The sequence below is a fragment of the Thermobia domestica genome, chromosome 17, assembly GCF_964235325.1.
Source record: "Thermobia domestica chromosome 17, izTheDome1.hap1.1, whole genome shotgun sequence".
In the NCBI taxonomy this organism is placed as follows: Eukaryota; Metazoa; Arthropoda; class Insecta; order Zygentoma; family Lepismatidae; genus Thermobia; species Thermobia domestica.
In genome coordinates, this window is record NC_137470.1 from 129,762,318 (window position 1) to 129,787,185 (window position 24,868).

The window sequence follows — 24,868 nt, forward strand, 5'->3', positions numbered from 1 at the left end:
TTAGCTCCTGTGTTACGCTTCAATTGAAAGTTCATACTAACACCGAGAAATGGAAACACTTGTACGGTACGCGTCAAGCGAACACTCGTAGAACACTCGTAGGTAGAATACTCATTCGCACGTGAACGACAGAACAACATACGTGTATTACTATAAAAGTATCCGATCTTATTTGTTTTTTCGAAAATCTGATGGAGTTGGAGCAGGCAGGCTTGCGTAAGCCGATCTTGAACCTTCGTGCGCATGCGTGAATTTTTTCCCGCCTGTCGAAAGCGTAAGTTGTTGGCAAGCAGCATCTCAGTGAGGTAATAGTGTAGTGCTGCTGCATGTAAGTGAAATGACGGAACGACTGGAGCAGCACTACTTGCATCAAAGTTTGCCGAAAACTGGGCGACAGCCAGGTGGAAACCATTTGGAAGATTCAGACGGCTTTCGGGAACGATGCTATGGGCGTCACACAGATTAAGGAGTGGTACAACCGGTTTAAAGACGGTCGAACATCGGTGGAGAGCGAGCCACGCTTAGGTCTCCCAACAACTTGCCGAAATAACCAGGTCATTTCCAACGTGAACGCTGTGGTGATGCGGGACTGCCGTGTGACTATCCGAGAAATAGTGGGAGAGGTGGGCATAAGCACTTTTTCTGTACATTCCATTTTGACCCAAGATTTGGCCATGAAGAGAGTGGCTGCAAAATTCGTGCCGAAGCTACTAACGGCCTAGCAAAAGCAACTTGCTGTTAAAGTCGCACAGGATTCCGCAAACACTGACCCTGACATGCCTGAAGTTGCTCCCCCCACCTCTCCCAAATTACACCAAACATTGCACAACGTTAGTGCTCTCAGTACTAACGTTAGTGCTATCAGCGTTTACGAGATATTGAAAATTTTCGGTGGGGGGCCAACTTCATATGAAGTTAGCCCCCCACCCATCTTTATGCGAACAGATTTTCACAAAACTTAGCGCATCGTTAGTGCACTTAAACACACTAAGCACTACTGTTAGTACTACCATATTTTGGGATTTATTCAAGATTTTTGGTGGGGGGGCCAACTTCAGAAATATCAAAGTCCATACAAACCTTTAGTGCTTTCTAGAAGCACTAACGATCCACTAACGTATGGCATTAATTTTTTGTTACTGCTTGAAGTTGGGGTAAGTTCAACGTGCCCTCCAAAGATATTGTACTTCTAGCACCTACACTAATGAAGTACTAATGTTAGGGGTTGGTGCACTATGAACCACTAACAATTGTACTAGAACATATAGTGCTTTTGAATTTGGCGGAAATTTGATGCAATTAAAAATTCCCAATAAATTTCTTATGGGAGTTTCGTGACATGTAATTGTCCATAACTGCACTAATATTGAAGTACTTACAAAACTGTTAGTGTTTTCTAGAAGCACTAACGATGCACTAAGGATTGCACTAGAATAGATCATTAGTGCTCTTGAATTTGACGGAAATTTGATGCAATGTAAAATTTCCCATAAATTTATTATGTGAGTTTCGTGACATGTGATTGGCCATAACTAAACTAATAGTGAAGTACTGGCTAAACTGTTTGTGTTTTCTAGAAGCACTAGCAATGCACTAACGAATGGCACTAAGTTTTTCGTTGGTGCTTGAAGTGGGGGCGCTAAGTTCACTCTGGCCTCAAAAGGTATTTTAAATGTAGCACCCATACTAATGAAGCACTAACCTTAGGTTTAGATGCACTAAGAAGCACTAACAATGCACTAACGATTGGTCTAGAAGAGATCATTAGTGATTTTAAATTTGGCGGAAATTCGATTCAATAAAAAAATTGCCATAATTTTTTTGTGAGTCTCGTGATATGTAATTGGCGCTAATAGTGTAATACACTAATAGTGAGGCACTAACGAAACTGTTAGTGCTTTATAGAAGCACTAACGAATGGTACTATTTTTTCCGTTAGTGCTTAAAGTATGGATGCGAAATTCACGCTGACTTCCCCAAAGGTCTTTTTACTTGTAACACCTACACTAATGAAGCACTAACGTTAAGTGTTTGTGCTCTAAGAAGCACTTAAGATGCACTAACAATTGCACTAACAGAGGTAATTAGTGCCTTTGAATGCGATGGGAATTTGATACAATGAATAATTCCCCATGTGTTTCTTATGGGAGTTTTTTGACTTATAATTGGTCATATCCACACAAATGGTGAAACACTAACGAAACTACTTGTATCTTCTAGAGGTACTAACAATGCACTAACGAATAAAACTAATTTTTTCGTTAGCGCTTGTAGTGGGGGCTAAGTTCACGCTAATTTCGAAAGTTTTCTTTACTTGTAACATTAGTGCTTCCTAGTGCACCTACACATAAGTTTAGTGCTTCATTAGTGTAGGTGATACAAGTAAAAAACCTTTACGGGCCAGCGTGAACTTGGTTCCCACTTCAAGCACTAACGAAAAATAAGCCCATTCGTTAATGTATCGTTAGCGCTTCTGCAAAACACCCATAGTTCCGTTAATGCTTAACTATTGATGTAGATATGGCCAATTACATGCCACAAAGTCCCATAAGAAATTCATGGGGAATTTTTCATTGCGTCAAATTTCTGCCAAAATAAAAAGCACTAATGACCTCTTCTACTGAAATCGTTAGTGCTTCATAGTGCACTAACACCTAACGTTAGTTCTTCATTAATGTAGGTCCTACAAGTAAAAAAAAAAAACCTTTGGAAGCCTTCGTGAACTTGGCGCCCCCACTTCAACCAGTAACGAAAAAATTAGAGCCGTTCGTTAGTGCATCGTTCGTGCTTCTAGAAAATACTTTCAGTTTTCTTAGTGCTTCACTATTAGTGTAGTTTGGTCAGTTACATCTCAGGAAACACCCATAAGAAATTTAAGTTTTTTTTTTCACTGTGTCAAATTTCTGCCAAATTAAAAAGCACTAATGATTACTTCTAGTACAATCCTTAGTGCATCGTTAATGCTTCTTCGTGCACCAACCCCTAACGTTAGTGCTTAATTAGTGTAGGTGCTACAAGTAAAATATCTTTGGTGGTCAGCGTGAATTTGCGCCCACTTCAAGCACTAACAAAGTAATTAATGCATTCGTTAGTGCTTCCTGAAAATACTGACATTTTGTATGGAATTTGATATTTCTGAAGTTGGCCCCCACCAAAAGTTTTGAATAAATTCCAAAATATGGTAGCACGAACCTTAGTACTTAATGTGTTTAAGTGCACTAACGATGCACTAACGATTGGCGTTAACCCCATGTTTCTACCTCTATTTGTATAGAATTTTATATTTCTGAAGTTGGCCCCCCACCGAAAATCTTGATTAAATTCCAAAATATGGTAGCACTAACGGTAGTGCTTAGTGTGTTTAAGTGAACTAACGATGCACTAACGATTGCCGTTAACTCCATGTTTCTACCTCTTTTGTATACAATTTGATATTTCTAAAGTTGGCCCCCCATCTAAAATCTTAAATAAATCTCAAAATATTGTAGCACTAACGTCAGTGTTTAGTGTTTTTAAGTGCATTAACGATGCACTAACGATTGCTGTTAACCGTATGTTTCTACGTCAATTTGTATAGAATTAGATATTTCTGAAGTTGGCCACCCCACCGAAAATCTTGAATAAATCCCAAAATATAGTAGCAGTAATGTTAGTGCTTAGTGCGTTTAAAAACACTAACGAAACACTAACGATTGCTGTTAACCCAATGTTTCTACATCAATTTGTATGGAATTTGATATTTCTAACGTTGGCATCTAACCAAAAATCGGGAATAAATCCCAAAATACGGTAGAACTAACGTTAGTGCTTAGTGCATTGAGGTGCACTAACGATGAACTAACGATTGCCGTTAACTCTATGTTTCTATCTCTATTTGTATAGAATTTGATATTACTGAAGTTGGCCACTCCATCAAAAACTGAATAAATCCCAAAATATGGTAGCACTAACGATAGTACTTAGTACGTTTAAGTGCACTAACGATACACTAACGGTTGCCGTTAACCCCATGTTTCTACCTCTATTTGTATAGAATTTGATATTTCCGAAGTAGGCCCCCACCAAATATCTTGAATAAATCCCAAAATATGGTAGCACTAACAGTAGTGCTTAGTGCCTTTAGGTGCAATAACGATGCACTAACGATTGCCGTTATCCCCATGTTTCTACCTCTATTTGTATAGAATTTGATATTTCTGAAGTTGCCCCCCCCCCTACCGAAAATCTTGAATAAATACCAAAATATGGTAGCACTAACGGTATTGCTTAGTGTGTTTAAGTGCACTAACGATGCACTAACGGTGCGCTAAGTTTTGTGAAAATCTGTCTGCACAAAGATGGGTGGGGGGCTAACCGAAAGTTGGCCCCCTCACCGAAAATATTCAATATCTCGTAAACACTGATAGCACTAACGTTAGTTCTGAGTGCACTAACGTACACTAACGATGCACTAACGATGTGCAATGTTTGGTGTAATTTGGGAGAGGTGGGGGGGCAACTTTAGGCACGTCTGACCCTGACTTCATGAAAACTATCATCACTGGTGACGAGTCCTGGGTGTACGAGTAGGCCCCGAAACCAAATCCCAGTCGTCACAGTGGAAGCATTCCTCGTCACCAAGACCAAAGAGGTATCACAAATATTACTGTTGTAAAAAAAATACATAGGCGAACTCATTGAAGTTCAGGGTATCGAACTATATGAATCTTGTTGGGTCATGTAATTTTCGGAGATGTAAGCATGTCCTCGTTTCCATGAAAGAGTCGATTTTTTGTCAGTACGCCCATGTAACATTTTTAAAGAGAAAATGATGTTGGAATCTATGGCCTTTCTTAAAAAAAGAAGGATTAGCGTAGAGGTTAGGTCCCACAAGATAAGTCCCACAAATGAACTAAATTGTTAAAAAAAAAAAGGAAAACTCAGGATATCTCAATGTGTCCAATGACACCTATCTTATTGGATCAAAAAATCGGGGTGTAATCATTTGGGTAAAAAATTTTCTAAACTCAAAGGACTTCGAGGATTCCAATAGTATAAATCTTGTGAGCACACCCAAACTCTGAAGTGTGTTCAAGACATTCGAAGAAACTTTATCTTCACAATATAAACATCTATGGAAAGCATGAACTCTAGTGAGTACGCTCACGTGATTTCTATAAAAATAAGACATTTTTAAGGGATGTATGGCCTTTTAAAGAACAGGTAGTATAGGTTTAGGCTACCTTACAAGGTTGGCCAATCTTTGTTTTAAGAAGTCGTAAGTGTCACACATATGATATTGTAAAAATATTTCATGAGCCAACTCTGGAGATTTTAAAGTTTCCAAACATAACAATCCTTTTGGGTGACAAATTTTCTTAATGTCTGAGTATAACTAGATTCTGAGGTATAAACAGGCCCTTCGAAAAATTTATATCCACATCAGATGGACATTTGAGGAAAACATGAGCTCTTGTAAGTACGACTGTGTATTTCTTTTACAAACCAGCTAATTTTGTGAGACCTATGCCCTTTTAAAGAAGTAGTGTTCAGATTGAAGCTACTTCTAAAGACTTGATATTCCTTGGTTCAAAAGAATGTAAGTTCCAACAATGTTAAAGTGTGAAAAATTTACACCGCAAAACTGACAAATCTTCAAAGCTTGAAACATATCAATCTTGTTAGATGAAAACATTTTCGGCAACTGTTGTTAATTCTATAAAATCTAGCGCCCGATGTTAACAAGCTATCCTCATCCAGAATTTAGAATTTATCGTTAACTATGATAGCACAACATGAAATATCGGAGTTTTCTGAGGGTGCAAACTCGTAGAAGACGCTGGTGTTCTTAGTTCTTTAATAAGAGTTGGTGGTGTTCCAAGTCAATGGTAATTCGGAATTTGGAATTTGGGATTTTTCACTAAATGTGAAGGTACAAAATGAAATATCGACATTTTCTGAGGGTGAAAAACTCATAGAAGACGCTGATGTTGTTAATTCTTTAATTCGAATTGGTGCCGCTCCAAATTAATGTTAATTCGGCATTTTCAATTCGGAATTTCTCATTAACTGTCAAGGTACAAAATGAAACATTGACTGGTGTTCTTAATTCTTCAGTACAAAATAGTGGCGTTCCAAGGTAATAGTAATTCGGCATTTTGAATTCGGAGTTTCCCATTAACTATGAGGGTACATAATGAAATATTGATATTTTCAGAGGGTGCAAAACTCGTAGAAGACGCCTATATTGTTAATTCTTTAATACGAATTGGTGGTGTTCCAAGTTAATAGTTATTCGGCATCTTGAATTCCAAAATTCTCATTAACTGTGAGGGTACAAAATGAAATATCGACATTTACTAAAGGCGCAAAACTCGTAGAAGAAGCTGGTGTTCTTAATTCTTCAGTAAGAAATAGTGTCGTTCCAAGTTAATGGTAATTCGGAATTTGTATTCCGAATTTCTCATTAACTGTAAAGGTACAAAATGAAATATCGACATTTTCTGAGGGTGCAAAATTCGTAGACGCTGGTGTTCTTAATTCTTCAGTACAAAATAGTGTCGTTCCAACTTAATAGTAATTTGGCATTTTGAATTCCAAATTTCGGCAACTGTTGTTAATTCTATAAAATCTAGCGCCCGATGTTAACAAGCTATCCTCATCCAGAATTTAGAATTTATCGTTAACTATGATAGCACAACATGAAATATCGTTATTTTCTGTGGGTGCAAAACTGATAGAAGACGCTGATATTCTTAATTCTTTGGTACGAAATAATAGCGTTCCAAGTTAATAGTAATTCGGCATTTTGAATTTTAAATTTCTCATTAACTTTGAGGGTGCAAAATGAAATATCGACATTTTCTGAGAGTACAAAACTGGTAGAAGACGATGTTGTTCTTAATCCTTCAGTACAAAATAGTGTTATTACAAGTCAATAGTAAATCGGCATTTTGAATTCGGAATTTCTCATTAACGGCGAGTGTACAAAAAAAAATATCGACATTTTCTGAGGGTGCAAAATTCGTAGAAGAGGCTGGTGTTCTTAATTCTTCAGTACAAAATGCTGGTGTTTCAAGTTAATATCTCATTAACTGTGAAGGTACAAAATAAAATATCAACATTTTCTGAGGGTACAAAATAAAATATCAACATTTCCTGAGGGTGCGAAACTCGTAGAAGACGCTGGTGTTCTTAATTCTTCAGTACAAAATAGTGGCGTTTCAAGTTAATGGTAATTCGGCACTTTGAATTCAGAATTTCTCATTAACGGCGAGAGTACAAAATGAAATATCGACATTTTCTGAGGGTGCAAAACTCGTAGAAGACGCTGGTGTTCTTAATTCTTCAGTACAAAATAGTGGCGTTTCATGTTAATGGTAATTCGGCACTTTGAATTCGGAATTTCTCATTAACGGCGAGAGTGCAAAATAACATATCGACATTTTCTGAGGGTGCAAAACTCGTAGAAGATGCTGGTGTTCTTAATTTTTCAGTACAAAATAGTGGCGTTCCAAGTTAATGGAAATTCGGCATTTTGAATTCGGAATTTCTCATTAACGGTAAGAGTACAAAATAAAATATCGACATTTCCTGATTGTGCAAAACTCGTAGAAGACGCTGGTGTTCTTAATTCTTCAGTAGAAAACAGTGGCGTTTCAAGTTAATGGTAATTCGGCACTTTGAATTCGGAATTTCTCATTAACAGCGAGAGTACAAAATGAAATATCGACATTTTCTGAGTGTGCAAAACTCGTAGAAGACGCTGGTGTTCTTAATTATTCAGTACAAAATAGTGGCGTTTCAAGTTAATGGTAATTCGGCACTTTGAATTCAGGAATTTCTTATTAACGGCGAGAGTACAAAATAAAATAACATTTTCTGAGTGTGCAAAACTCGTAGAAGACGCTTGTGTTCTTAATTCTTCAGTACAAAATAGTAGCGTTCCAAGTTAATGGTAATTCGGCATTTTGAATTCGGAATTTCTCATTAACGGTGAGGGTACAAAATAACATATTGACATTTTCTGAGGGTGCAAAACTCGTAGAAGACGCTGGTGTTCTTAATTCTTCAGTACAAAATAGTGGCGTTTCAAGTTAATGGTAATTCGGCACTTTGAGTTCGGAATTTCTCATTAACGGCGAGAGTACAAAATAAAATATCAACATTTTCTGAGTGTGCAAAACTCGTAGAAGACGCTGGTGTTCTTAATTCTTCAGTACAAAATAGTAGCGTTCCAAGTTAATGGTAACTCGGCATTTTGAATTCGGAATTTGTCATTAGCGGTGAGGGTACAAAATAAAATATTGACATTTTCTGAGGGTGTAAAACTCGTAGGAGACGCTGGTGTTGTTAGTTCTTCAGTACAAAATAGTGGCGTTCCAAGTTAATGGTAATTCGGCATTTTGAATTCGGAATTTCTCATTAACAGTGAGGGTACAAAATAAAATATCGACATTTTCTGATGGTGCAAAACTCGTAGCAGACGCTGGTGTTCTTAGTTCTCAGTAAAAAATAGTGGCGTTCCAAGTTAATGGTAATTCGGCATTTTGAATTCGGAATTTCTCATTAACGGTGAGGGTACAACATAAAATATCCACATTTTCTGAGGGTGCAAAACTCGTAGAAGACGCTGGTGTTCTTAGTTCTTCAGTACAAAATTGTGGCGTTCCAAGTTAATGGTATTTAGGCATTTTGAATTCGGAATTTCTCATTAACGGTGAGGGTACAAAATAAAATATCGACATTTTCTGAGGGTGCAAAACTCGTAGAAGACGCTGGTGTTCTTAATTCTTTAGTACAAAATAGTGGCGTTCCAAGTTAGTGGTAATTCGGCATTTTGAATTTTAAATTTCTCGGTAACTGTGGGAGTACAAAATGAAATTTTGGTATTTTCGGAAGGTGCAAAACGCACTCTATCTTATGGCATGTTGAAACTTAAATTTTGCTTTTGTGGCAAATTTCGAATTTTGAATTTTGAATTTTGAAATGTTATTTTCTCGGTTAGGGTGATGGTACAAAATTTATGAAAGAGGGTGCAAAACGGTGCAAAACTACTAGATGATGATGGTATTGTTTAATCTTGGAAATGAGTTAGTGGCTGAAATACCATTAACTTGGAACACCATTTTGAATTTTGAATTTCTCACTAATGGTGAGGATACAACATTTTTAAAGCAAGGTGCAAAACGGTGCAAAATGGGTGCAAAACGATGAGATATAAAACAATGAATTTTAGGATGGTGGTGTTCCAAGCTAATGGAGCTCGCTGACACGAATATCTTTGCTTTCCGCTTACAACTCAGTGGAGAGTGGACTATGCTTTCTTCTTCAGCTCCTTGTGTGCGACGGTGGAAAACTCACTTTCAAGCTGTAGTATGGTTTTGATTGAAATCCTCAGCTCTCATGGCAGATGTCCGATGAAGAATCTACATTCTATGTGAGGCTTAACAAGTCCTTTTGCCAACGTTTTCATGAAATCAAGTCTTATCATCCCTGCAGACTTAGCGTAGACTTGATGCAAGACATACGCATTGACACCACACGCAACATCCACCAGCAAAAAGAAAATTGTCAATGGCTATCGTCTTGTTCGACGACTTGATGTGTAATCAGTACATTTTTTGTCTACAGTATCCACTCCGCCTTTACTCGTGCTATAAAATATGATTATTTCAGGTTTTCCAGTCTCTGGGTCATTATTTGATGTGTGGTGCAAGACGTGCCACGGTAAGACACAAAACTGCTAATAATCAGTAGATAACGAAAGACAACTGAACAGCAAAATACTCACGTAACTACTATAGTACGTCTGTGAGACCGCGCGACCCCTCCAGCGCCGCGCACAGGAGATCAATTTAACACAAACTTCACAATACGTAAGCATTTGCTAAACAGGAAGGTAGACGAAAAGATCCACTTGTAGTAGTGAGACTGTGGAAAATATAATGATACGAAAAGTAGCAGCGGTCTGAGAGAAGGTTCATAGTACTTACGGGTTAAATTTGGAGTGAAGAAAAGAAAGGACGATAGTGATAAAGTTTTGAAAAACGAATTCGAGACTTTAGTAGAAGGCTCTATATGCCGAGAAAGTGTTTCTTTGGGCCTGTATCGGCCTGTTCGCCTCGACGTATCTTCCTCGCCTAATGAATGCACCATTAAGGTTATCTGAGTCATAACTGAAACTCAAGGATTTTATAAGCTTCTCCAAGAGGAAAATAGGTTTTGAAGTTCCCTCTCACTACTAAAATAAGAATAGAATACTGGACAATGGAAATAAGATACTCAATTTTCACGAAAAATGCTTTATCGTGCTTGCTAATATTTCATAAATCAATCAATATTTAATTGCCTATCTTTCATGTCGTAAAGATCGTTTTCTAGGAAAACGTCACAAGGGTTAGTTTAATCCTGAGGGTGAATTTTGATATTGTTGGAGAAATCTGAGGCGATTTTGCTCATATTCCACAAATAAATATTACATTTAGAAAGTGAGAATTGCACAAGAAGAATTTACACTTGGGGGTGAGATTGTTTTGGATGAAGTTTTCCATGCATTTCTATTATAATTTTCTTCATATTTATTAAATAAATATTTTCATCTGCAGCATGCCATAGTTTACTCTAAATTAAATTAAATAAAATCTTTCTGTTTAGCCGCTTGACTACCACTCACTGGGTACGTAGTCGAGCCTGCATTCTTCCCTATTACTACGTAAGGCCCGTATGTAGCTGGTACTAACGGCAAAAGAGCAAATACTCTTGCATGGTAATGGCCACGGAAACGTACGAATGATTCTGGTCGGGGAGGACCGAAGTTTACGTGTTGTCTCCAATAATTATGCCACCTGTTGCTGAGAGTTTGAGCCCCTGCGATTTATGTGACTTTTTTTCCGTATATTTTGTATCACAAAAGCACTATAATATGGAGGAAGAGGAGGGTTATAGTTCGTCAGATTATGTTCCAATAAGTTCAACGCTCTAACCACTAAATAAAGGAGACTGAAATATGATGATGGAATAATTGGTTGAATAAGAATGTGAAAGGAAACGACAGTACCCTGAGAAAACCCACGAGCACGATGTTGTACACCACAAGCTTACTTGGTCGGGTATCGAATCAGTGACCCCCACGCACCAGAGGTAAGCGCTCTACCACTTAGCCACCGTGTCTCCCTTAGACAAGTTAAAATCATTTTAACGTATCATTATTTGTTGTGTGCGATATCATAGCTAACTACTCATAAGCAGACTGGCATGTACTTCACGTTGACCCACCGTCCAAACTGGACTGTTTTTAAAAAGGGATTCAACGTCATTCTCCTTCCCCTCACTAGTTGGCCAATATTGGGCAATTGGTGGCCGTCATGATAATTCCGCAGTATTTTTTTACTTCAAAATTACCCCACAGTTGTTTTGTAATACATGTTCCTTCATTATATTTCTTGAAAATCACGTTCAAGTTGACCGAATACAAGATTGGGAAGCAAATTGTACTCAGGAACAACCTTCGTAGATATTTTAGCGCAAAAAAATACGAGCATTAATTTACTTTATCTTATATATAGAGTATCCAATAAAGAACGTAACTTTTGAAACGACCGGCATTTCTATTCTAGTAAGTTGGCAGCACTGAACGTTACACGATTTCCATCTGTTGTCTTTGTGTTTAGTATTCATGAAGCGCCGAATAGCGCATAATCGTCATTTAACACATGCACAACATTCACGACATTTGTACAAATAATAAGTTTTTACTATGACAACACCCTCTTCCGTCGTGAAACGCACCATTCCCACCCGTACAGAAAACATATGACGATCATGTCTTCTGTGACTATAGTACTCGCGCCCAATCGTGAAGCTTGGGTTCTAAACCCGAGCGCACACTTGGTTAAGTGTCAAACAGCTGAGATACACCAACAATGATGCCAAACTTTGAAAACATAGTAAATGATTATTTAAAAAAAAAAATACCTTGCACAACAATAACCATCGTATCAATTATTCTAAAACTGTAACAATAACACGAATAGTAACAACGAAAATATAACGCAACAAAACAAAACAAAAATACGGAAACGGAACTTGTCGCCATTTCGACAAAACTACTCTCGGGAGATGTCTTAAGAGTAGCGCGAAAGACGACTGACAAAATTTGATGATGTGGGTTGACGACTGGCACACACCCTCACGTTCTATTGGGTGGTGAAATCGATAGATCTAGGTCAAGCTTCATGACTCGGCGAGAATACTATACTAACCACAAAGAAACAAATAAAAATCGTGTAAAGTTCAGTCTTGTCAACTTACTAGAACAGAAATGGCGGGCATTTCAAAAGTTGCGGTCTTTATGAAACACCCTTTATTAAGCTCAATATTTGTTTGTTCTTGTTTTTTTTTTTGGGGGGGGGGCGAGGGTTGTCCCGTATTCAAGATCCATCGTTAGCTTAACATATATATGAATTATCATATTTCTAGGTAACTATGGAAGAGGCTGTGACTGTTTTAAATTGTCACATCTTTATAAGCAAAATAACTCAAAAATGATCATTATTGTGTTGTGATGTTGAAAATGGTCCTAAAGGCTAAGGAAGTTTTGTGTAAACCCATCGCAGGTCAAAATTCATATCCTTCACCCCAGAAAGCCATTGTGTCATTTGTCCGCTCATGTTAACTGCAGCAGTGTTAATCACCCTCCTGAAAAGTTGATTATTATAAGATGCGTCACATTTCTATTCAAGAAGCGAGAAAAAAATACACGTAAATAGTGAGGTATCATGCCTGTAAAGTAGAAAACCGAAACGTCCTTACTGTATTCCAAGTTGTCTGTCGTTTAGCCCGTGTAAAGAACGAGCACTTCTAGTACATTATGAAAACAATTGTTGTTTCAATACAACGGTGAAATAGATAAATAAACACATACTTGCCAAACTATAGTTTATGTACTGAAATGCTGGCACCACGATGACCCAAAAGTGAAAGCTCTATTTTGCATCCGTTTGTCGCAGCACATGGTGGATACCATCTGCCACTATCGTTGGTCTAATACGCATTGCTCACATTTTTTTTTTCATGAAAATATTCCACAGTTGCTTTTGAGAGGTTGAGATCAATTGCCAGTTCTCGCCAAAGTAGTAGATGCTGCTAATACTCTGTTATTATTCACCCACCTGTTTCTTCAATTACATGTCATTTTGTAGTAGCCTTTGTAGTACAAAAATTAGGGGACCAATTGCCTATAGGATGTGGAATAATGATTTCTTTTATTCGAATAGAATAGAAATGTGTCGTTTCAAAAACAAGAATAATACAGGGAGGATCAGTAAGACATATCCAAACACTAGTAGGTGATTCTTCTAAGAACAGGCAACAGAAAAGAATATTTCGATACACAGGGTGCCTGGGAAGTCCGTAACAATTTCTGGGATGGAGCACTTAAATTTAAAAGAAGTGTTATAATATCAAAGAAGATGCCGTAAGTCAATTAAATTGCAACAGTTCGACATGACCGTTCTTCATATCCAAGCAGAGTTGCCACTAAATATTAGTGATTTGGTGCACCTGCGTGAACGCATTTCGGCATCGGTGCGCAATACTACCCCAGCAATGTTGTAGCGTGTCTTCAGGTGTACTGCCTACAGATGGCAACTCTGCTTATATATGGAGGGCAGTCATGTCGAACTGCTGTGATTTCGTTGATTTGCGGTATCTTCTTGGATATTATAAACACTTCATTTGAATTCAAATGCTTCTTCGCAGAATCGATTAGAGACCTCTCGGGTACCCTGTATGCGTCATACTACATCATTACACAGATATATTGGGTGAGCCAAAATACACGAAATACGCGTCAGAATATGGAAGTAGATCTGAATAGACCTCCAGTGAGTGTGAATACACATTGATATGCTGTAAACAGTGAAAATCGTCATCAGCGTACCTTAGGCATAGTAAGAGGTGGGTAAGTCACTAGGAGCAACATTTAATAAGTGGAATCTTGAAAATAATATGTATCTAGGCAGGAACTAGGTACAGTCTTGGTGACAAAATCCGGGCCGCCTAGCTCTCTTTGGAAAACCCTGTATTCTAACCCAGTGGTTCCAAATATTGGCGTTAAACATCTCAAGAGGCACTGTTTTCAAAGGAGGTGCTGAAACAAAAAAGTGGCGTAGAATATTTAGGGCGAGTACGAAGTTGTATGACCTGTTAGAATATTTTCTTATTATTGGACGAATACAATTATGTATTTTATAAATTATTAAAATTCTAGATTTTCTTTTGCAAATAGTAATAATAATATGCTTATTATGCTACACATTTAGATTCGTTTAAAAGAGTCGGATATATAATTAAAACTGTTCTTGTGTATTTTAGACTGATTCGTCCAAGTTTTACGTTCAGCCTTGTGCATTGATCGATTGGGTTAAGATGACGTGGGCGCTCAGGAAATTGCAAGGATTTGCTAGGGTCAAAAAGATTGAAAACCATTGTTTTAATCCACAGTTATAAATCAAACATCTATATTTTTTTTAATTAGTTGATATCTTCACTTAGAGCTCTCTGAACGAAGATGGGTGGTCAAAATTAGATAAACAAAACTGAAAACGGGCACAAACTGAAGGTAGCCTTTAAAGTAATCACGATTTGCGCAGAGACAGGAACGGGCACTAGTCATATGGAGGTACGTGAGGCATATGCACGCACACTAGACGTATGCAGGCACATGAGACACATGCACAAACATGGTGCATACGGACGCACATGAGACATATACATGCACATGAGGCATATGCAGGTACATGAGGCACACGCAGGTACATTAGGCATATGCACAAACCTGAGACATATGCACGCACATGTTTAAAGACACTCTTGAAATTTTGTTGCAGTCTTGAACGACGAGTTCTTCCATATACTGAACATGATCGACAGACGACGAATAAAATGGTTTAAAATCTCCCCAAATATAAAATTCCGTCATATTTTCTAGAAATGAAAACCTGTTCCTAGTTACCATATTCTTTAACATCCTGTGTATCTTCAAAACGGTGAGGAATAATGTCTGTGCTTAGGAATAAATCACCTGCTGATGTTTCGACACATGTTAACATATCAATGTGTATAAATGTATACATATTGAAGTTCATACTTCGACAGACATAAAATTTAGCCTGTTGTGACCAAGAATATTATATTTGTTACAAAACGCATATCCATTCTAAATATGCAACATATGTTTTCTTTTGTTTTTTTTTTTTTTAAGTCCATGCTTTGTGACAATGTTCTAGAGACATGTGGAATGGAAGTAATATGAGAATGGATTATAAAATTGTCATAAAATGGCGTAATACTTTGTCTCTGACAATATATTATATTTCAACAAAGCATCACAGAAACAAGAAATTTCATTTTATTATGACTTTAATTACAGTACAACCACAACAGCAGCGATGTATGATTTTTTGTTTTGACGAGATTAATATTTTTGAGAAATGTGGTTATTCAGTCACTGTTGCAGGTTTTATGTAGTGCGAAAACAACTAAAAGTAACTAAAGGTGAAGTAAATAAAAATTAGCATTACTTACCAGCCCTGACTTTGACATCCCTGCTGAGTATGGCGCCTCCAATGTTAGAAACTTTGCAACGGTAGATTGTTGAGTGAACATCTTCTCGGTAGTCTTCCGCACGAAATGGAGGAAAAAATAAGGTGCCATTGCCAAGAATTTGTCTGAAAAGTGTTTAAAAAGTATAAAATAAATAACATAAAATGAAATTTAAAAAAAAAAAAGAATTTATCAAAAGTCATTTCCACAACTCAAACCACTATAACTTTGTAACGAACAGAGAAATAAAGTTTGAAATAAAGTTTCACATTCAGGTTCAAACCTCTTTATGTTTGGCGTAAGCCAATGGTGTGCAAGTGCAACGTTGTCATATTTCGCATCTTTCCGTGTACAAGCGTAGAATCGTGCTTCCCCCTTGAGTGTTTAGAATTTTTTTTTCCTAAACATACGCTCACATTCAATTATGTAAAACTTTTTTGAGTGCTAATGACCTTTCTCTCAAGCATCAAGTGAAGCATACCGTATTAGACAACGTCGCACACATTTCATTGGGTACTATGAAAAGAAAGACACGCCTTAAATGTCAGGAGCTTTGAGCGATACTTAAGTAAAATTTAACAATATTCTTAGGGTTTAACGCAAAAGGATATCCAAAGACAAGTCATATAACAATTAAAATAACTCACTGAGTAGAATATATATATATATATATATATATATATATATATATATATATATAATGAAATATAATCTTTAAGTTTTACATTCCACGATGTGCTGGCTAGGTTAAAGGAGACAGTGGTTATGAGAAATGAATGAAATGGTGGAATGAATAAAACGAGAGGAAACGGAAGAACACACCACAAAGCTCACTTCACGCGAGGTGGGATCGAAACAGGGACCCCAAGTACCAGAGGTTAACGCTCTACCCATCGCTGCCCCAGGAGAATATTTGAGTGTGATGCAGTTATCGAATTGAACTATTTAGTGCATGGAGCATGAAATTTAAATTCTATAAAACGATAATCATGCATGTTGTGCTGTATGGTTGCGATACATGGTCGCTTACTCTGAGGAAAAAACATAAATTGAAAGTATTTGAGAACAAGACAATGAGACTAATACTCGGATCCAAGAGGAAAGGGATTGGGGAATAGCGGAAACTTAAAAACTAAGAATTACATAATTTATACCGTTTATCAAACATTGTTAGGGTCATCAATTTAGGAGGCTCAGGTGGGCAGGTCATGTAGCCAGAATGAAAGAAAGTGGGTACACTTTCAAATTTTCTTACTGGAAATCCAATCGGAAAACATCCGTTAGGAAGACCTAGGCGCAGATAAGAGGATAATAACGTTATTAAGATGGTTCTCGAAGAAATAGGAATACAAAGTAAAAACCAAATCCAGTTGGATAAGAAAAACGGAGAGCTTTCGTGAACGTGGCATTGAACCTTTGGCATCCATAGGCTATTTAGTTAATTATTTTTGTTGCCCAAAAATAAAACATGAATCGGATGATAGATCACATCAATTTTAACAAAATAACGCAATTAAGAATAAATTGCTATACTCGCACATATTTTCCGAAAACATCCACAAAAACAAACGTCTATGGTGCCAGAAAAAATGTATTTCGTTATCAATAATTATTTCATATTTCTGCTGGAACAGATTGCTTATACTGTATAAGTATGTGCTGTACGTGTAAAATGTTGTTAAATATATCTTCTTAACAGTGACACACACACTTCAACATGTGACACTTCTAAAACTTATTAGCATACACATGTACAGAGTGACCCACGAAAAACCAGCTCGCATCTCATGAGGTTGAATGAGTGTTTTGTGAAAAGAAATAAATACTATCTGATGTTACAGAAAAAATATACAAGCATCTCATTAATGAAAAGATCTGTACTCATCAAAATTACAGAAAATTACAGAAGGTGCTAAAGATGTGGCGACAACAATATTAAGTTTCATTGCAAAGATGCAGGCGGGCCGGTGTTTCGTGGGCTACTCGCTGCTGCTTGTAGAATATCACACAACAGTCTTTAAAGTTATACATTATTCTATGGTCATCAAAAGACACCTCCAATTTGGCACCATTTATGTAAATGTTCTCCTTAATCTGTCTTGAAACTCAGAGATGCTCAACTGAGCTACTCATCCGAAATAACCACAGTGACTACATATTACTTTAAGGTCACACAATTCTCTTAGCTTTTCTGCGTACCAGGGTTGTTTTGTTTAAAACAAAATGTTTAAAACAAATGATTAAAACTTGTTTTAAACAAATGATTTTATTTAAAACAAATTTTATATGTGTTTTAAACATTTTGTTTCAAACACGTGTATTTTTAAGACTTGTTTTAAACAACTTTTATTTTATTTTATTTTTGTAAAAATAATCTGCCAAAGAAAGTTGTCAAAGGTGTTCCTCATTCAGAAGACTATTTTCTTCCCATGTGAATGTTTTGATTTTCCGTGGCTACAACAGGTCAATGTAGTGATCTACAATTCATTTCGTCTCTTTTTTCCCTTATTTTTAACGTATATTGTATTGGCTGAATGATTTCCAGTTAACTTGCCATAAAGTGTCGTAGTCGAAGGTTGAACTACTTGTAGAACTGATATTAAAAAATAAATAACAATTATCATGGAAACAAATTTTTGTTCTGTATTCAGAAAACAAACAAAAGTTTATTTGCTAAATTGCGGTTCAGAAATTAAAATATCGCAGGCATACGTTGATACAACACATGTTGGTTCTCAGTCTCGGTACAACTTGGAATCGTTTAACATTAGTTTTACGGGAAGAAAAGAAGATATTACTTGGAACAAATTTATTAAAGCAACTCAAACTCCATCAGACAACAAAACGACCATACGAGCTCGTTGCAAAACGTGTAAGAAAGAAATGGTTGGTTTAATTGAAAGAATGAAGAATCATTATGAAAAATGCAATGCTGTGAAAAAAACTGGAAACCCAAACAAATGGTAAAAGTGTTGATCCGAAAATTGCTTCTGATGATTCTAACGTCAGTGATGTGGTTGAGATACAACTGCAAACTTCAGGAAAGAATTAATTTTGTATCAACAATACATTTATCATTATATTATGATAATTTTATTTCGTCCCTCTACCTCCATCTCAGTTTTACATTTTCTTAAAAAAACTTTACACCTTGGCATAGCTTGTATGAAGGGACCAGGCGACAAAGTGCAAGGTATAGCAGTAGCCAACGTGACTAACCAGTAAAACGTGATACTTATTGTAACGTCAGTGCCGAACGTCAGTGTCTGGGACAATCTGACCTCAATTTGTTCGTCTTCCTATATGTACACACCACACTACAGGGTGCAATTTTCGGTCTTTTAACATTAAATTTTGAGGCTAGAAGAATGAGACGTAATTTGTTGCGTAGATTTTGACTGCGATCTGACGTAAAATTTCAAAATTAGTGGTTCGGATCCCACTTTAAACAAAAAGCCTTGTCATATGTAGCCTTGCTAAGACTAATCAATCAAACTAAATTAACTAATTTTATGCGTTTCGAACAAATTTGGGTTGCAAGATAAATTTGGTTCCAATTCGGTTTTTGTAAAATATTTTTAGATATGGGGAATTCAGAGCACAAGGGACATAAGTATATATTCAGAAATGTTCACTTTTGCTCAGCAAACATAGTATCTTTGTAGCCATGGGTACGAAATAAATGAAACAAACACCGCATGAAATGGTGTGGATTAGGATTTCGTACGATAATCGCTAGACAAATGCGTTCATGGAATGGGGGAGGAGGGCTAATTTACCCTCGTTGCTCACAAATTTAAGATATTAACATTATATCCTGTACGCTGTAGCGTGGGAATGATTAACAAGTCAAGCTCTGAATGCCATAGTCAATGATGCGTAATTAGTTAAATAAATGCAGGGTGTGTCCAAAACAATACACCGACGGAAAACGTCATATCTTCACAACCACGAGTCCGGGATGAAAGAAAGCAAAACTACATGACAAGATGCAATCTAGAATTTTATATAATTGCCGCTAGAGAGGGGCGTTAGTTTAGAGATCATTCGACCCGTACCCAGAATTTCAGAATTTGGGGGCAGTAATGCAGATTTAGAAACCTTTTGCTGAGGAAAGTCCAAAATTTAAAAAAATGAAGTCCTTACACCGAATAAATACGGATTTTAATCAGTTATAATCCACTTCCGTTGGTCCTGGGGAGCTATAGGCCTCTGTTGTATACTTCTTGGCCTAAGGATTTCAAAGGTGGCTCTACTTTCGAGTTTCGGGCCTGCTTAAACTTCTGGAAATTGGGCCTGAGAAACTTTCCAGTTTTAATCATCTGTATGTTCTCCGTATTTGTTCGGTGTAAGGACCTCAAACTAGTTCTGTTGGACTTTGCTTATAAAAAGACTTCTAAAACTGCCTTACTGCCACCAAAATGTGAAATCCAGAGTGGGGATGGAGGCGGTTGCCCTCCCATCGCACTGACAGCCCTGTGTAGCGGATGTCATATGAAACTATCCCAAGCCCTTACGCATGGTTTTAGTTACATTTTTTGGACTCTTGACTGCGAAAATATTATGTTTTGAAATAGAATTCATTTGCTGAGCAAAACGAAACGTTATTGAAAATGGATTTGGATCCACTGTGCTTAGAGCGCCCCAAATACTACCTTTCTTCAATAAATTATTGACTCAAAAAGCAACCAATTGCATAGGCCTTCAGAAAATATTCAAAAGTTAGCACAACATGAAGTGTGTTTCAAACATTATGCCTACTTTTCGAACATTCATTATTTTAAAATAATTTTATTAGCATCAGTGTTTGAAATAGTAATCAAATTTTGCAACAAAAATCTCACCCGCCTCCACGAAACGCGAGCTCATCCTCTAAAAGCATAACTATAAAACTTTCAGAAGCGGTAACTCCGAAATGACTCTCTTTAGGGCTAAAATAACCACACAACCTTATTTCTGGTAAAATTCTAACCTTAAGACATGTAACATGACTCCCTTTGCATTTGAAATTTCGAATACCAAAGATGTCCACCATGATGCTTGATAGCACTATCTGATGTGTCAGATAACTTCGAATTTTCATCATTCTCCCTCAACCCGTTCTCTATACAGAATGATTGTGAGGACTTTTGTTTTGTCATGTATATTGATAGATTGTGTGAAATCTCTATAGTAGGTAGATTTTAAAAATCTATCTAGAGAGCTTATTACAACCAAGAAAATACTTGCGAGAGTCACAGGCAAGAGGGTGCAATAAAAGGTGGTCGTGATATGAAATAAGTTGAGAGTTACTAGTCTATACGGAAATATTCTGTACCCAACACAGTGTATTCTTAAAGAGAATAAAATAAATGAAAAGATCGGTTGTAAGAGTAAAGAAAGTCTTAAGAAATACGTTATTACACGATTTTGAAATATGTTTTAAATCATGTCTTAAACTGTTCGAAACGTTTAAAACATTTTTTCGTTTGTTTTAAAACATATTTGAAACATTTTCAACGCCTTTTTCATATTTTAGACACATATTTTGATCTTTAAAAAAAAATATATTTTTTCCAACCCTGCTGCGTACACTTCCACATGTGTCCCTACAACTAAAAGGAACAGTGTTAGGTCTGGCAACATTGTAGGCCTTGATATAAATACTCGAAGAATTATTCAACGGCTTCCGAATCTCCGATCCAGAGAGTTTCTGACTGGGAACACAAAGTGGGAAGGGTTTATATATTGTTGAAAATGCGTGTCATCTTTAATATCCAGTGCAACCAGCTTGTGAAAGGAGGAAATTTGTAGTATGTGGACGTAGGTAGCAGCTATGTAGAACACAGCACTCACTGTCCTTCTTATGAATTAACACCATCTTACAAGTAAGGGACCATATGGTTGTCGCGCAAATCAGATGCAGATATACGCCATCTGATTGAGCATGAAAAGATATGGAGAACACAGAAATTTAAGGTGCTAAGGGCCATAGGGAGCGGAGTGAGGGAAGAGGAAACATTGAATGTCGGCAAAATTGAAGAAAGTCAGGAATGACGGGAAAAGTTAATTTCTTGCAAACAGGGAAAGAAAGTCAACCAAAAGAAAGAAACTAAACATAACAAGGGCATCAAGGACGAAGAAAGATCATAATCAGGGTTGCCATCTGGACCACAGTGTTGCCAGCGTTGCATAACATTGATATGGAAAATATAGCACAGTATAGCAATTCATGCACTAGGAAAAATATTAGTAACACAAAAGACAATTGAAAAGACTCTGTACACGTACATAAAAAGGTTTAACGATAGTCGTGAGTGAATAATGTACACTCATGTCCAAAATGATTGTCGCATATCTATAAATGTTATATTGTAACAATATAATTTGATAATAATTTTGCAGGGTACTTTTAATATTGATACTATGTGTATAATCAGAAAATGTATATTTGTGGTAAATTTCATAGGAAAAGAATTATAAATACGAAAATTAGAATGAGTAAAACAAAATGTTTCTAAATGGACAAGAAAGTTTTATTTTCGTTTTATTGTTCTTATTTACCGATCTTTTGACATAAAATTTGCCAACAACACGTCTTTGGAGATTATACACATACTAACATTATAAGAAATACCGGGCGAATTCGTTATCAAATTATATTCCTGCAACAACATATTTATAGACATGCGACAATAATTTTGGACATGAGTGTACATGAGGGAGAACAAATATAGATATGAAAGTGAAGGGGGTACACATGATAACACAGAAACGAAAGTGTTTGGGAGCATCGTTCCATGATGATGATCGGTGTTCTGCCCGAAGGCAGGTTTTGACGTTTGCGTTTTTGAAATGTGGCTACTCCAATGAACATCCTGGACAGTTTGAAACACCTTCCGCATATTGCTTTGAAAAAGGACTCACAGAGGAATGCTGCAGAGACGCGTGTGACCAGCTTGCTTTCATCCGCTCTGGTCACTGCGAGAAATGTTTGTGTGTTGACCACGCATTCATTCGTGATCTTCACGTCAACTGCAATTAAACTCCAAATGGTGTGTACTGTTCTCTATTTTCCTCCATTTGTATTCACGTGGGTGTAATATTCACTCACGACTGCGTTAAACCTTTTTACGCACATGTACAGAGTCTTTCAATTGTCTTTTGTGTTACTAATATTTTTCCTAGTGCATGAATTGCTATACTGTGCTATATTTTCCATATCAATGTTATGCAGCGCTGGCAACACTGTGGTCCAGATGGCAACCCTGATTATGATCTTTCTTCGTCCTTGATGTCCTTGTTATGTTTAGTTTCTTTCTTTTGGTTGACTTTCTTTCCCTGTTTGCAAGAAATTAACTTTTCCCGTCATTCCTGACTTTCTTCAATTTTGCCGACATTCAATGTTTCCTCTTCCCTCACTCCGCTCCCTATGGCCCTTAGCACCTTAAATTTCTGTGTTCTCCATATCTTTTCATGCTCAATCAGATGGCGTATGTCTGCATCTGATTTGCGCGACAACCATATGGTCCCTTACTTGTTAGAAACATGCAATTGATCGTAATCACATAATCCTAAGCTCACAGTCCTGCAAGGTAAAAATTTAAGTAGTATAAATTCTGTTTCTGTGAAATATCTCTGTTCGATACAAAATTATACTGAAATTACTTTCGAAAAAATCTATAATCTTTCAAATTATTAGCATGTCTTCAAAAATATGCATTGCACAAAATCTGCATTACAATAACGTCGTAATTTTACATGAGTAGGGTTAAGAAATGGATAATAATTTGCGTGATATTTTTTAAATGTATGGATATCAATCTGGGTGTCACAATTTCCTGATAATGTGGGAGAGAACAGAAATAGAATAAGCCCGTATGTATAATTAAGTAGCCAAAGCTAAAGGTAATAGACAAAAATGACTAAACTATGCATCCAAATATGAGACCAGATCCGAAATAACGTCCAGCAAAGGATAATGCAGTACATAATACTAGACGATATATGGTTATCTGAGTTTCTCAATGTTTACGCGTGGGTAGCATGTTAAAAATGCTTCTTCTTTTACTTATTAAACTAACATATTATATAATATTGATCATGGTATGCATTTCGTGTGTTTCGGGGTGAATAAAATAAGAAATTGTATGCGTTAATCGTCATACGCTCTCGTGTGGTGCGACAATGTGTCATTTCATATTATGAAAAGGTATGTTGCACAAATAAAGAAAAAAAGCGTATATGGACTACGTAGAAATGTAGGTTACATGCGTAAATCCTGTAGTTTCTGGACTTATGACTACATGTAACATCCTGCAGTAAACGTATAACTGAAAACGTATACCTTCCGTATAAGTGTTTCATCTATACGTACTTTCCGTATGAAACAAAGAACTGTATATAGGCGGTCAGGATCTCACATACAAATAAACGTATATAACATATAGCTGACGTACGCAACATACATATATCTATGTAATATATGGAAAACTTAAATGTCAGACATCCTGCAGCGGTGTGATGTAACATCTAAGCGGGAAAGGGTAGTATGTATGTAGTATATGAATAATGTATGCTCTGTACAAATTTCCGTAGTAAACTTATGCATCCCGTATATATGTACAATATACCGTTGTGCGGATAAAGATTTTGTTAGTGTGGAGTGTTGCATTATTAAACTACGTAAAATAATTGACTTGACTCCATACAATTAATACATATTCCCAAAATTAAAATTATTGCTGAATATGCAAAGTGTTCCAGTGATTCAAACATTTGTCGAAATGAAATACAATAAAAGCTCTCCCTCTAGTTTCACGCCCAGTGTTTCTTCGAAGGCGAAAAAGAAGGCAGGTAACAGATTTAAGTAAATTGAAGCGAAATATTGTTATTGAAACATATGAGTGAGGAAATGGGATAACGAGAGAATTCCCGAAAATATATAGCTTGGATAAAAATAGTGGCAATATTCTTCCTACGTCAGAACGCTGTGTCCCAGCACTACAAGTTCTACGTAGCCGATAAAGGAATGTCAGTCGATGAAGCGTGGGAGTGATAATGACTGTGTATTATTCAGCCAAAAACAAATAGTGCCGTGAAATAAAGGAGGAAATTGGAAGGGTCATAACAATATGTTTCGAAAAGACGAAGAAAGTGCGTGATTCAAGATTGAGATGGCACATGGGTGCAATGCACAACAATGTTTCCAGAGACTCCATGATGATCGTTTCCCCCATAATGAAGGAACCACTTTGCGGGAAGCACTACGACAAGATAGAGTCTATCATCCATGAAGTAAAAC

At 36.7% G+C, this 24,868-nt stretch overlaps 1 protein-coding gene across 3 annotated transcripts in view; it reads right to left on the bottom strand.

Annotated features, from left to right (window-relative positions):
• Positions 1-24,868, bottom strand: part of LOC145674331 (cell adhesion molecule Dscam1-like) — a 1,494,831-nt gene that overhangs the window by 933,667 nt on the left and 536,296 nt on the right. For all 3 annotated transcript variants that reach the window (XM_081744257.1, XM_081744259.1, XM_081744258.1), the window contains exon 4: positions 15,568-15,710. In XM_081744257.1, coding sequence (XP_081600383.1) covers positions 15,568-15,710 — 143 coding nt within the window. The remainder of the gene's footprint in view (positions 1-15,567; positions 15,711-24,868) is intronic.